The sequence below is a fragment of the Theobroma cacao genome, chromosome 2 (assembly GCF_000208745.1).
Source record: "Theobroma cacao cultivar B97-61/B2 chromosome 2, Criollo_cocoa_genome_V2, whole genome shotgun sequence".
NCBI lineage: Eukaryota > Viridiplantae > Streptophyta > Magnoliopsida > Malvales > Malvaceae > Theobroma > Theobroma cacao.
In genome coordinates, this window is record NC_030851.1 from 40,427,883 (window position 1) to 40,440,916 (window position 13,034).

The following is a 13,034-nucleotide window of genomic DNA, read 5'->3' on the forward strand; positions in this document are numbered from 1 at the left end:
TCTATTTATTAAAATATATAAATATTACAAAAATAATAATAAATTTGAAGATTATTGAAAAAATTATTATAAATGATCCCATACTTTAGCAATCTAATATCTGATATTTTATTAATAAAAATTATCGGATGTTCAATAACTCGATATTTAATATTTGACTATGTTATTAAATATTCATATAACTTATTAACAAAGTATATCCGTTGATATTAAAATAATAGATAACGAAATCATATATTTTGAGATTATTAATTTTGTTGATTTAAATTATTTAACATTTTAGTTATTAAATATGTAATATTTCAATAATTAAAATTGTTTGATATTTGATAATTTTTTATTTAATATTTCATTAATTTTATACTAGTAAATATTCATAAAAGTATTAATAAAGTATGTATAATATGTCACACTTGGCGCTTTAAGAAGGAAGAAGGCAAAGTATTTTCAAAAATCTCATATGGAGCAAATAAAAAAGTATTGAATGATTTACAAATATTGACGTTGCACACCCTATCAAGTTAGTCTTTTGAAATAAGATAATGATCCATACAAATAATATCAGAGTAAATCCATATCTTTATTAATATAGGGTCTTATAAGATAAAAGGGTCGAAGTCGAGGTAAGTTTGGATTAGTGTAAAAGTTCATATTTTTAAAAAGCTAGTGCAACAGAAATGTTATATAATTGAATAAAGTAAAATGTTACGGATTTCATAAAAAATAAGATAGATATTTTGAATTGAGAATGTAGATTCGTGATTTATAAGTTATACAATGTTAGATTTAACTTAGTTAGTATTTTGAAAAAATTGTAATGACCTCGTAACATGATGTTATTAGAAAAATAAAAATTACGAAAACTAACCATGTGCTTTAAGGTTACTATATGATATTTCAGAGTATCTAATATTTCAATAATTAAAGAATAAGATATTCAATAATTTTGTATTTAATATTTCAATAACTATGAATCATGTAAATAAAGTTATTGAGAAATTTATATAACAATTTAATATTTCAATAGTCAAGTGTCTAATATTTCATAATAAAAACTATTAAAGATTCAATAACTATGTATTTATTATTTCAGTAATCTTATGTTATTGAATATCGTATCAATGTTACTAAAAAATAGATAAGATTACGAAACATAATAATTTGTTTTTTGATATTTAATTTAATAATAATGTATTTTGATGTTATTGATTTTGCAAATCAAAGTTACTGAAAATATTATAAAAAAGATTATAACAATTGGATATCCAATATTTATATTAGATGACAAAACGCTGCGTTTCGCCCATTCAGTTACACGCCTTCAAGAACGAAGTCGTTTTGAACCATCAAATTTGTTAGCCTTCCAGGGTGACTCGTTTGTAATTTGTGCGCTGCTTCGCGAACATCAACAGAAGAACGGCAATGGCGACCGAACTAGAAGAACTGATAGACTTCCTCTCTGCCCCCTCTCCTCCAGTAAGTTCCCGCCTATTCTCCTTAACCCTCCATTTTCCCGCCTATAGAAATTTGATGCAAAATTCTCTAAACTGAGTTTTACTTTTAGTTCACGTTGCCTTTTAACTAGATTTCGAGTTCTATTCTATGTTTATTTACCTGTCAGCATCCAAACAAAGCTAAGCATTAAATTTTTGGGTCATTTCATACATGAAAATCCCATTTACTCCATAGCTTTAGTTTTTTTTGAACTATTAGAAATTATGGTGTCATGTATCTCTTACATAGAAGTTTATCAATAAAGGGTTGTTGTTGTTTTTAAGCTTAATTAATTGAGTTTTTAACTATACCCTTTTGTTTTTAAGTACTTATAGTAATATTGATTGATGTGAACTGCTTAGGTGAAGAAGGCGGCTGTCGATATTGTACGGGGATTGACGGGATCTGAGGATGGCTTACACTCCCTTTCCAATTACGCCAACACTGTGCTTCCATCGTTGTCTCGGCTTTTGAGTGAGGATAAGGTGTATTTTTTCACAAACCCGTGTTTAGATTAATCATTAGTGCATCCTATTGAAAAATGTTTGAATCTATTAACACAAGCACCTAAAATTTTGATTTGAAGTGCATTTTTTTTGTAGTTGTTCTCTCATTGTAAAAATGTTGCAGGAAGTTTCAGAACCGGCTGCTGAAGCTCTTGTAAATCTGTCACAAAATGCAGAACTGGCTGCTAAGATGGTTGAAATTGGGATGGTTAAAATAGCCATGGATTTGTTGTATAAGCCAGGCTCTAGCATTACTCGAGTGCTGGTTATGCTCCTAGTTAATCTAACACAGTTGGATGATGGTATTTCTTCCTTGCTTCAGGTGCTTTTCTTCATGTCCTATGACTCATACCAATCCTATTTGACATCTGTAAAGTCAAAATTTTTTTAAAAATTGCAACATTTATATTAAATGGTCTGTGTTTATATAGTTTCTTATCTCGTTATCATTCTATTTATGTCTTATCCTTGGGGAAGATTAATGACTTATCGAGAGACTTTATGTGCTTATTAGATTGGAGATGAGAAGATGCAAGGACTTTATGTAATGAAGCTAGTGAGATCATTCTGTAGATCCAGTGAAGCCGGTGGTGTGTTTTACATCTTCTTTCCTAAGTTTGCTTGTAGCCTCAGACCGTCTAATCATGTAAATACTTAAAAGATAAAAAGCACTCTGCCTGTGAGCCTGTTATATAACCAGGCTGTGAAAGATTTCAGGCTGTGTCTTAAAGCAACAGCATTAGGATCTTAGTCAGTGAGTCCTCCATAATGTGTCAAAAAATCTTCGAAATATGTGCTTGATTAGTTGAGACTCCCTCAATGGTGCAATAAAAGGTCACCTGACTTAGAATTCTTAAGTTTAGCTCTTTAAGAAATGATATTTTAGTTCCCCTTCTCACCCTTCTTTTATTCCTTAATAGTTGTTGGCTTGCACTCAAGAATATTTGTACTTGTGTTTATCTCCTTCAAATATTGGCCTCACATTGCTTTGTTACACATTAACCAGATGATCCTTTTGATCATGTTGGTTCAATACTTGTAAACATCTCAAAGAAAGAAGCGGGGAGGAAGATGTTATTGGATCCTAAGCGTGGCTTGCTGAAGCAGATTATTAGACAGTTTGATTCATCTGGTCCATTGAGAAAGAAAGGGGTATGTAAAAGTGATTAATGAAGCAGTAAGTTTCTTTAGTGTTACTCTTATATCATCGACAATAGTTTTTTTTTTCTTTTAATTTTCTACTTCTTGTCCTTTTTGCATTATGCTTGGCCCAAAAAAATTTGAAAACTTTTTCTAACCTTTTGAAAAGTTATTTGTAGCCCTTTCTAGGATCCTGTGATTCGAACATTTTCTTTAATTCATTATTGGGATGAACATATTAGTTCTTTCAGATAATTTGCTACTCTTGCTAAGCTGGGAGAGAGAAAAAAGATTGGTGCATTAACCAAATTGATATTAATGGGACAAGGTCTGCTTGTTCACGGTTGTTTGTTGGTAGAGGTCTTTGATAAATGAACCATTTGAAGGGGGCTAATGGTAGGCTTCTTGGAAGCTAGCCTGCCTATAATTCAACCTAAGCTTAAGTTGAGACAGGCATCACACTGTTATAAGAGCTTAATGAGTGAGAAATTAATCCAAAGGGGAAATTGAAAGAGCTGATACACAAAACAGAGGGATCAATAGTAGGCTTGCATAGAGTTTGGTAGATGAATTTGATTAGGCTCGTGAATAGTTTCTGTTCAACCATGTGTTCAAGTACAAAGCTTGCTCTAATCAAGCTTAAGTAGCCAAGCTTCTGCAAATATAACCAATTCGCTCTTGACTAGACCTATTCATTTAGCTTGTCAAGAGATTAGCAGGTTGTTTGTGTGCTTACAGGTGTCTGGAACTATTAGGAACTGCTGCTTTGAAGCAGAGAATCAGCTACAGAATTTACTCTTGATATCAGAGTTTCTTTGGCCAGCTCTGCTTCTGCCAGTTGCTGGAAACAAGGTAACCTTTTGTACAGCTTCTTGGTAGATTAAAGCATTTATCTTCTGTTGGCTTATAATAAGAGTGTAGTCTTAAGAAATCGCATCATTGTTGGCTGTGTATACTTGTCTCACTTAAATTTTAGTTCTATGTTCAAGAGGATAGCCACTAATAGACCAATGCATTGTTTATGCACCTGAAAATAGTGTTATGACATCATTTCTTGATGTTGTTACATGTCTTTCATTAGTTTCTTGTTTAATCTGGCAAAAGCTCATGACATGTCTTTCATTAGCTTCTTGTTTATTCTGGCAAAAGTTTATGCCTTAATCTTTTTTCCCATTTGTCTCATGGCCTCTGCTCAGATATATAGTGAACAAGACACATCAAAAATGCCACTTGAGCTTAGAAGTGCACTTTCCATTGAGCGTGAACCAGTGAAGGATCCTGAGATTTGTGTTCAAGCACTGGAAGCTATTTACTTGATTACTTTACAGGTCATAATCAGTGATACTTCTTTTGTTCCTATTTTAAGTGTAACACGCTGTTAAATCTGTTAACTAATATTCTATGTCCTTTAAGCAATTGAAAAGTTTCGCGATGAGACCACTCAAATATTAGCTGAAAGTTTGTGAGACTGTGACGTTGTTGCTTTTACATCGAAAATCTTCTGGGGTTTGCCTTTAAGTCTCCACTTATAACATTTTGCTATAGGATTAGTTGTGACGTGACTAATTGGTTTTTCTTGTTATATTAGTATTCTTCGCTCTTATATGAATTTTTATTCATCTTCTTTGAGAAAGGTATTGCACCATGATACCAAGCATGACAATTTTTTTTTTCCTTCTCTGCAGGAGGCTGGTCGAAGAGCCTTTTGGTCTGTCAATGGACCAAGAATATTACAAGTGGGGTACGAAGATGAAGAAGATCCAAAAGTACTGGAAGCATATGAGCAAATTGGCTCCTTGGTATGTTTTCATCGCTTTGAGAATTGTAGTACATCATCTTTCTAATTCACATTAATCATGAATCTGATGTTGACTTGTTTTTACTCGTTACCAGCTTGTTCATGGCAGTGGGACAGAAGAACCATCAACAACTTCATCGAAATAGCCATTTACTTGTATGTTCATGGGTTTCTGCAGATTCTTTTCAGGAGATATTGGAACCGGAGTTACAGGTCATGACCATGTGTTTTCGGTGCAAATTGTTCTGGTTTTAGCTCAAGCTTCAATTACAGAAGTTAGGCTCTCAATAGGCAAGTTTATGATTTTTGCAGTGTGGAATGTATTCTGAAAAATGTGATCAAATATAAGAAAAATACAATTTGTTTACTGTATAATTTATGGGTAATCTTGGATCAATTACCATTTTTGCATTATTTATTAATCTTGTGTTTCATTTGAAAATATACCTCTTGAGTATAGATGTCTATGTGTATGCTGATATCTTGATCTAGACTTATCCCAAAAAACAAAAATTCTTGCTCTAGTTAATACTCTTATTTTTTAGGTTAAATAATAGTTTATAATTAATAGTTAATTAATTATCATTAATTAAAATATTAATTATTATTTTATATCAAATGATGTTGACACAATGTTATTTAGATGATGAAAAATGATATAGTTATGTCATTATATTATATTAGTATGTTATATCATTACCTATTATCATATTATAATTATTTAAAATTTTAATAAAAAATATTTTAAAATCAAAATTTTTATTTTAATTTTCATGAAAAATCCTCGACGAAATATTAAAGCATTATATGAGTTTATTACATGAAATGCTTATAATTTTTATTGAATAATAAAAAAATGTTTCATTGAATAAATAATAATTTTGGTTTAGTAATTGATTAATTGGTAAATACGTAATAAATTCTAAATGGAAGCGGTAAAAAAATCCCAAAATTCACTTTTGGCGCCAAAGAGTTCCCGGTGAAGAGGCAAATGTTTCTATCAACGCGCGTTAAATTCAAAAAACTAAAGATGCCAAATACAAAAGGGCGGAAATTCCGGGCTTCTCCCGCCAACTCTGTCAGTTATCTTTCCTCGAGCATTTCTCCATTTTCTTCAAAAGGCAGCTTTCGTGTTCCCAGAGAGAATTAGTGGGAAAAGAATAGAGAAAAGCAAAGAAAATCCGATAACCCATTTCTCCAGAGGGCCAATATGGATCTGTCAGACATAGCGAGAAAGCTCGGTCTCTCAGAACAGAAGCTGCTGGTTCGAAAAGCGGCGGAGCTGCGCCGCCTCTGCGATGTTCAGTTTGATTCCTCCATTATCGGCGTCGTAAGTACTTTCATACTCTAGTCATTTACTTTAGACCCCCGATAAGAAGTCAAGCGTTGAAGCATTAATTCTATTCTTTTTTTTTTTTCCTGTTTGTAGGGTGAGGTTTGTAAAGCTATAATCTGCTTGGAAATTGCTGCTACAAGGTAACATACATTATCCTTCTTTTTTCCTTTGCTATTGAATATGTTCTGAGTTTTTAATTATGTTTTGTTTGATGTAATTTTTATGAAATTTGTAGGTTTGGGGAGGTTATATTTGATAGACAGAAAGCTATCAGGTTAAGTGGAATGTCGGAGAAGGCTTACAATAGATCTTTTAATTCCTTGCAGAATGGTCTAAATATCAAGTGAGTTTCTCCCTTTCTTCCTTTTAAATTTGCATTGTAGATTGAAGTATTAGTAAATTCAGATTTTAATTTGGAAAAACAATGGTGTTTCAGGACAACGCTGGATATTAGAGAATTGGGGATTCAATTTGGATGTGTTAGGCTCATTCCCTTTGTGAAGAAGAGCTTGTCTCTGTAAGACCCTTTTCCTTTTTATGTGTTCTTTGATTTTGGTCTCTTTAAATCTGTTTCCTTCTAGATTGCTTTGTGTTTGAGAGAATGCCTGGAAGGGTAAATCCCTAATTTAAACTATCTTTACTGTACTCAAATTTGTTAAGATTGCAATCCTCAGCACTTTGATGACCTTTTTTCATTTGATTATCAGATGAAGTGATGTGGGTTCCTTTTTTTTTTTCCTTCCATTTTGTGAAATTGGTGAATTGAATAGTTGAGTGACTTAAATGATGTTTATGTCAGCTACAAGGAGCGGTTTACAGCATCATTGCCTGCTTCTAGACAGGCGAGTGCGGACTTCACTAGGCCAGTGTTTACTGCTGTGGCATTTTACTTGTGTGCAAAAAAACACAAGGTAGCATATGCGTAATCCTTCTGTCAAATGTTCTTTTCCCCTGTGTTTACATGTTTTTGACATAAATTCTCTGCTTTACAGCTTAAGATAGACAAGGTTAGGTTGATTGAGGTTTGTGGCACCTCTGAATCTGAGTTTTCTTGTGTAAGTAACATAGTTCCTCACTACATATGATCATTTAATGTGGTAACTTGTAAATGCTTAGTGTTTGTTTAATGTGCTGAGCATTGATTTGGAACTTTAAATACAGGTTTCTACCTCCATGAAGGATCTATGTCATGATGCTTTTGGAATCTCAAAGGAAAAGAAAGATCCCAAGGAGGTGAAAGGCAACCGAGGTAACTGTTCATTTCCATTTACCTTAAAATTGGCATTTGTTGCCATTTTGACCTTGTTACTAACATTTGCATTTTTTGCTGTATTTTAATACTATGAGTTGGTTTTCAATCTCCATGTATGTTCACACATAGAGAATTATTCTCTAAAATTTGCTATTTGGTGCATGCAGAACTGCTAGATGTGTTACCTGAGAAAAGAAAATTTGATGATGGTGGTTATTTATCTGATGATGGACCAGAGGTACTACTATAGCATTTGGAATTTTAGTTTATTAATTGTCTGATGAAAGCTGGATTTCTTGATTCTAGATATGAAGTCTTCTGTTTCATTGTAACATTTTCTGACTATGACTGGTTGCGTATGCACAACTGTGATGATTCTATGAAATTTTTGCTTCCTGATCTGACTTCCATTTGTGTCATTCAAGAGTTTAAAAATCTCTAATGTCAAAGCTTTGCATGGATTATTCATCTGTTGTCTTGCAAGTCTTTCTTAGTGATTTTAAATATTTGATGTCCCATGATCAGTAAGGCTGGCATTTGCATTTTTTAACAGAATTAGAGCAATCATTGATATTGGACTCAATCATTTTAGGGATAAAAGCTAGAAGTTTGTGATATTGTTCTTCAAAAACAAAAATCTCATTTTACGGTTGGTGCCATTCCAGTTATATCTTAGAGTAAACGCAAAATTTCTATAGCAATAGCACTAACACAATCCTCTTGCAGCTTTCAAGTTACAAGCGGCATAAGAAAATGGAGAAAGTTGCCTATGATGAGTGGAAGTCATCTGTTCTATCATCTAATAAGAAAAGCACAAAAGGTAATGAAAGAATTTCCCTTTTAATTTCCTTTATAATGCACTGATGCAATCAAAGGAAACCCAGCATAGCTGATCTTTCACATATCTCTGTGTTTTTTCTTCAGCACCCTGCAAGCGGACCACTCAAACCAGTCTTAACTTTCTGAAGGAAGTTCCTGAGGCACAGGAGTTGAAGGCTGTATAGGAGACATGTTTTCATTTCTAGTTTTCAAGTTGTTTGAGCTGATCCTGCTGAAATTCATTTTAGGAGAAAAAGATATCTAGAAGTTCACATGGGTAGAAATGGATTAAAGAACTGCATCTGTTAAGTTATTAGTTATTACAAGAAATGCAGTTTTGTAAGATGATCTTGTCTATCTTAAAGTGTCTATATGTTTGATATAGGTCAGGCAAATATTCTTCTCGAGATATAAGTTTGAGAACTACTTCAAAAATAAGGAAAATGTTAATATATTTAAAAATTGCTTCAACTGTTAATACATCAAATTGGATTCCTTAGGGTTGACATATCCCTAGTCTGATTCTCTTTGCTCTTTGATGACAGCAAAATTCCATTTTCTTTCCATGTTTAAAAAATTAGGGGGTGTTTATTCTCCTAATAGTTGGTATCTTGCAAACTTTTTAAGTTGTTACTAATCGCATAAGATTGTCATTTAATTGAGAAGGTTAAGATTAAAAACAAAAAAATTAAGATCTCATTTGATTGATATTCTTGTTATTATATGTATTTATTTATCTTTAAAAAGAAAGAACATGTTTAGATTAAAGAACAAATAAAATGAATAAAACTTTAGGTGCCATGCAAATCTTGAACACTTCTCATTTGTAGCAATGATCTCTTTGCACCCAGCAAAGAGATGTCTATAAGTTACTCTTCCAGCAAGAATTTGAACCCAACCATATTATTTTCAGCATTTGGAGCAAACTGATTCCACTCTCCACTGAGAATTCAGCCATTTAGGCATGTGGAATTACTTTTGTGGTAGAATGAGTCTCTTGGGTGGTGCCATTGTAAAGATTGGGAGTTAATGATCAATGCTTCAGTATGACTAATCACGTTTCTCATTGCAGTAAACAAACTGAGCAAAGCCTAAATGTAGGGATTCTGATGCAGAATGTGAAGAATAATATATGTTTGGTCTTCTCACACAATCAAAGCTGTTAAATGCCAGTCCGAATATTCTGTTGTATTTCAAAATGTACATATTAGCCGACAAAACAACAAGTTTTGTCTGTCATGTTAGAAGCTAATTTGCCTCGCTACATATAACCAATCATTCAGCAGGAGCTTAGGCTACAGACAGGCAGACATAATCTATATAGAACATGGATGATTTACAGTGCCATGTTAAATGTTTCTGGAATTTTCATGGCATCTATTTCATTGGTACAAGGCATCGATTTCAGCCTTTCCTCCCGAGCTTACTCCTAACTGGAATACAACTTAATTAGATATGAAAGAGATGGAGAAAATAACAGACCACAATAATATTAATCAGTTTAGTAATGCCTCAGAGAAGTACAAGAGAATATATTAAAAAACAGACCAAAGCTAGATGCATCCGTTAAAATAACTAAAAAGCAAACGCACAAAACCAGAAAAAAGGTAATCTATATTCATTCCATGTACTGCAAACTTCCATCATGTACACTTAGCTTAAATTCAAAACCTAATGAAAAGAAAAGAAAAGAAAAGACAACCTCTTCAAAATCAATTAACAAGTTATCCAACATGAGAAGAGGTTTATCTCATCGACTAGAAGCAAGAAAAAGCAAACAAACAAAAGCTCTTCACTCTGTCGGCATCTCAAACCGACATACAGGGCAATAGTGGCTTTGCTTCAGCCACTTTTCGATACAGTCACCATGAAATATATGAGAACATGGCATCCGAGAAGCATCTGATCCAACCTTGAGTTCCTCCAAACAAATAACACAGTTTTCAGCTTCCAAACGGCCTTTCTTGATTTTCTCTTCAACTTTTTGATCACACTCAACAGCTTCCACTCGAACACTCTTCAGCATCTTCTTGACGGATGACTCCTTGGCTGGAACCATGTTATAGTTGCTTGATTCAAACTCCGATGCCGATTCTTCTAGAGCTCTTTCGATCAAAACCTCCTCTTCCTCTTCCTCGTTTACGTGTTCCACAAACGTTCCCCATAGCACTGCTTGCAAAGGCAAGACTTGACGTCCCCTGTTGGACTCCGAGGTTCCGATGCTAACTCCTTGTCGGATGATTTCTTGGATGATAGCACGGCACGGACGAGCGTTCGGGTTGAGTCTGAGTCTTACTAGCATGGGACCAAGGATTTGGTAGATCCGATCATAGTTTTTCAAAGCCCGGAGATCAAAACGAATGGTTTCTTGAGAGAAAAACATTCCTTCGTCATCAAGATCGACAAACTGATCGGTTAAGCAATAGTGTCGCCTGAATCCAAATTGAAGGGCGATGTTTAATTCAATTTGGACAAAAGGGGGAGTGGGGTAAAAGATTTCGGGTTCAGTCAGAGGTTGATAAACAATATGTTGCAGGTCATTGCAGTAGTAAATAGCGGAAGCCATTGGTTGAGGGGAAGAGTTTTCTTTTGAACAATCAAGTGAAAATCTCAGTGGAATTTATAGTAATGGGCAATGGCGGTAGCAAATCCTTACTGATATCAATGAAATATCAGTTGGTAATTATGAAGGGGAGGTAGTTGCTACCAGCCGGGAAACAATTACGAGTTTTTTATTTTTTTTTTTGAAAGATAGGAGTTTCCTAAATTATGTCAAATAGCTCAAAAGTAAACTTGTAATTTTATTAATTTTTATGTAAAATTCAATTTTGTTATTACATATTAAAGAAAATGGACTCATAATTAAAATAAATTTCAAATTTATGAAAAAATAATTAAAATTCCCAATTTTTTACTTTAAGATCCACCTCTATCTAATAGTATTTTATTGTAATAAAAACAAATTATATATATTCAATAAAAATAAAAAATAAATTCTATTTGGTAAGATTTATTTTATAATTTTCTTAAGTTATATATGCATCATTTTTCAATAATTGACATGGGTTTCCGCATCTATCCAATTAAATTCTGACAGTTGTTGAAAATTATATATATATATATATACACACACTTATATATGGTACAAATAAAGACAAATCAAAATTTTTAAAATAAAATTAGTTTGGTAATTAAAATAAAAAATTGAAATTATCAAAATTGCTGGCATTTGAATTAGGTATTTTGGAGGGTTCAACTTCTCCTTAGTTGGAAATTGTATATTTATTGATTTTTCATGATATATACATATATATAGATTGCATATCTTCTTAATATTTAATATTCATTTATAATTATTTTTGTGTATCATCAAATTCTAATACCCAAATTTTCATTTAAAAAAAAATATTATCCAAATAATATAATTACTAATGCTGTTGTTTAAATTGATACACTGTAAAATGTCAAAATTCACTGTAAAATCTAAGCTGTTAAATGCAAGCCTCCTAGTGTGCAGAAGGTTACTAGCCATAAGATATTCCTCCATCATACCAGTCTAAACATTCTGTTGTATTTCAAATTGAACATATTAGCCGATAAAACAAAAAGTTTGTTTGTCATGTTAGAAGCTAATTTGCCTTACTACAAATAACCAATCATTCAGCAGGAGCTTGGGCTACAGACAGACAGACAGACAGACATAATCTATATAGAACATGGATGATTTACAGTGCCATGTTAAATGTTTCTGGAATTTTCATAGCATCTATTTCATTGGTACAAGGCATTGATTTCAGCCTTTCCTCCCCAGCTTACTCCTAACTGGAATACAACTTAATTAGATATGAAAGAGATGGAAAAATAACAGACCACAATAATATTTATCAGTTTAGTAATGCCTCAGAGAAGTACAAGAAAATATATCAAAAAACAGACCAAAGCTAGATACAACCATTAAAATAACTAAAATGCAAACACTCAAAATCAGAAAAAGGTAATCTATATTCATTCCATGTACTGCAAACTTCCATCATGTACACTCAGCTTAAATTCAAAACCTAATGAAAAGAAAAGAACAGAAAAGACAACCTCTTCAAAAGCAATTAACAAGTTATCCAACATGAGGAGAGGTTTTTCTCATCGACTAGAAGCAAGAAAAACAAACAAACAAAAGCTCTTCACTCTATCGGCATCTCAAACCGACATACAGGGCAATAGTGGCTTTGCTTCAGCCACTCTTCGAGACAGTCACCATGAAATATATGAGAACATGGCATCCGAGAAGCTTCTGATCCAACCTTGAGTTCCTCCAAACAAATAACACAGTTTTCAGCTTCCAAACGGCCTCTCTTGATTTTCTCTTCAACTTTTTGATCACACTCAACAGCTTCCACTCGAACCCTCTTCAGCATCTTCTTGACTGATGACTCCTTGGCTGGAACCATGTTATAGTTGCTTGATTCAAACTCCGATGCCGATTCTTCTAGAGCTCTTTCGATCAAAACCTCCTCTTCCTCTTCCTCGTTTAGGTGTTCCACAAGCGTTCCCCATAGCACTGCTTGCAAAGGCAAGACCTGACGTCCCTTGTTGGACTCCAAGGTTCCGATGCTAACTCCTTGTCGGACGATTTCTTCGATGACAGAATGGTACGAACCACCGTTGGGGTTGAATCCGAGTCTTACTAGCATG

The 13,034-nt window shown here is 33.3% G+C and overlaps 2 protein-coding genes across 2 annotated transcripts; both read left to right on the forward strand.

The window, feature by feature from the left end:
• Positions 1,358-5,382, forward strand: LOC18610441 (protein HGH1 homolog). Its single transcript, XM_007046090.2, has 9 exons — positions 1,358-1,476; positions 1,857-1,979; positions 2,125-2,322; positions 2,515-2,590; positions 3,007-3,152; positions 3,879-3,992; positions 4,337-4,468; positions 4,826-4,939; positions 5,034-5,382. The coding sequence occupies exons 1-9, from the start codon at positions 1,423-1,425 to the stop codon at positions 5,082-5,084; spliced, it is 1,008 nt and encodes a 335-aa protein (XP_007046152.2). The 5' UTR covers positions 1,358-1,422; the 3' UTR covers positions 5,085-5,382.
• Positions 5,992-8,855, forward strand: LOC18610442 (origin of replication complex subunit 6). The gene is made up of 10 exons (XM_007046093.2): positions 5,992-6,268; positions 6,368-6,414; positions 6,510-6,617; positions 6,711-6,791; positions 7,074-7,185; positions 7,267-7,329; positions 7,436-7,523; positions 7,694-7,764; positions 8,253-8,346; positions 8,451-8,855. Exons 1-10 carry the CDS (start codon positions 6,149-6,151, stop codon positions 8,528-8,530), a joined length of 864 nt encoding a protein of 287 aa, XP_007046155.2. The 5' UTR covers positions 5,992-6,148; the 3' UTR covers positions 8,531-8,855.

Bases quoted from the DNA above. Each gene is read 5' to 3' on its own strand.
- LOC18610441 (XM_007046090.2), top strand. From the start codon at position 1,423: ATGGCGACCGAACTAGAAGAACTGATAGACTTCCTCTCTGCCCCCTCT. The intron at 3,993-4,336 runs GTAACCTTTTGT...GCCTCTGCTCAG, and splicing joins TGCCAGTTGCTGGAAACAAG to ATATATAGTGAACAAGACAC. The intron at 4,469-4,825 runs GTCATAATCAGT...CCTTCTCTGCAG, and splicing joins TTTACTTGATTACTTTACAG to GAGGCTGGTCGAAGAGCCTT.
- LOC18610442 (XM_007046093.2), top strand. From the start codon at position 6,149: ATGGATCTGTCAGACATAGCGAGAAAGCTCGGTCTCTCAGAACAGAAG. The intron at 6,415-6,509 runs GTAACATACATT...TGAAATTTGTAG, and splicing joins TTGGAAATTGCTGCTACAAG to GTTTGGGGAGGTTATATTTG. The intron at 7,765-8,252 runs GTACTACTATAG...ATCCTCTTGCAG, and splicing joins TATCTGATGATGGACCAGAG to CTTTCAAGTTACAAGCGGCA.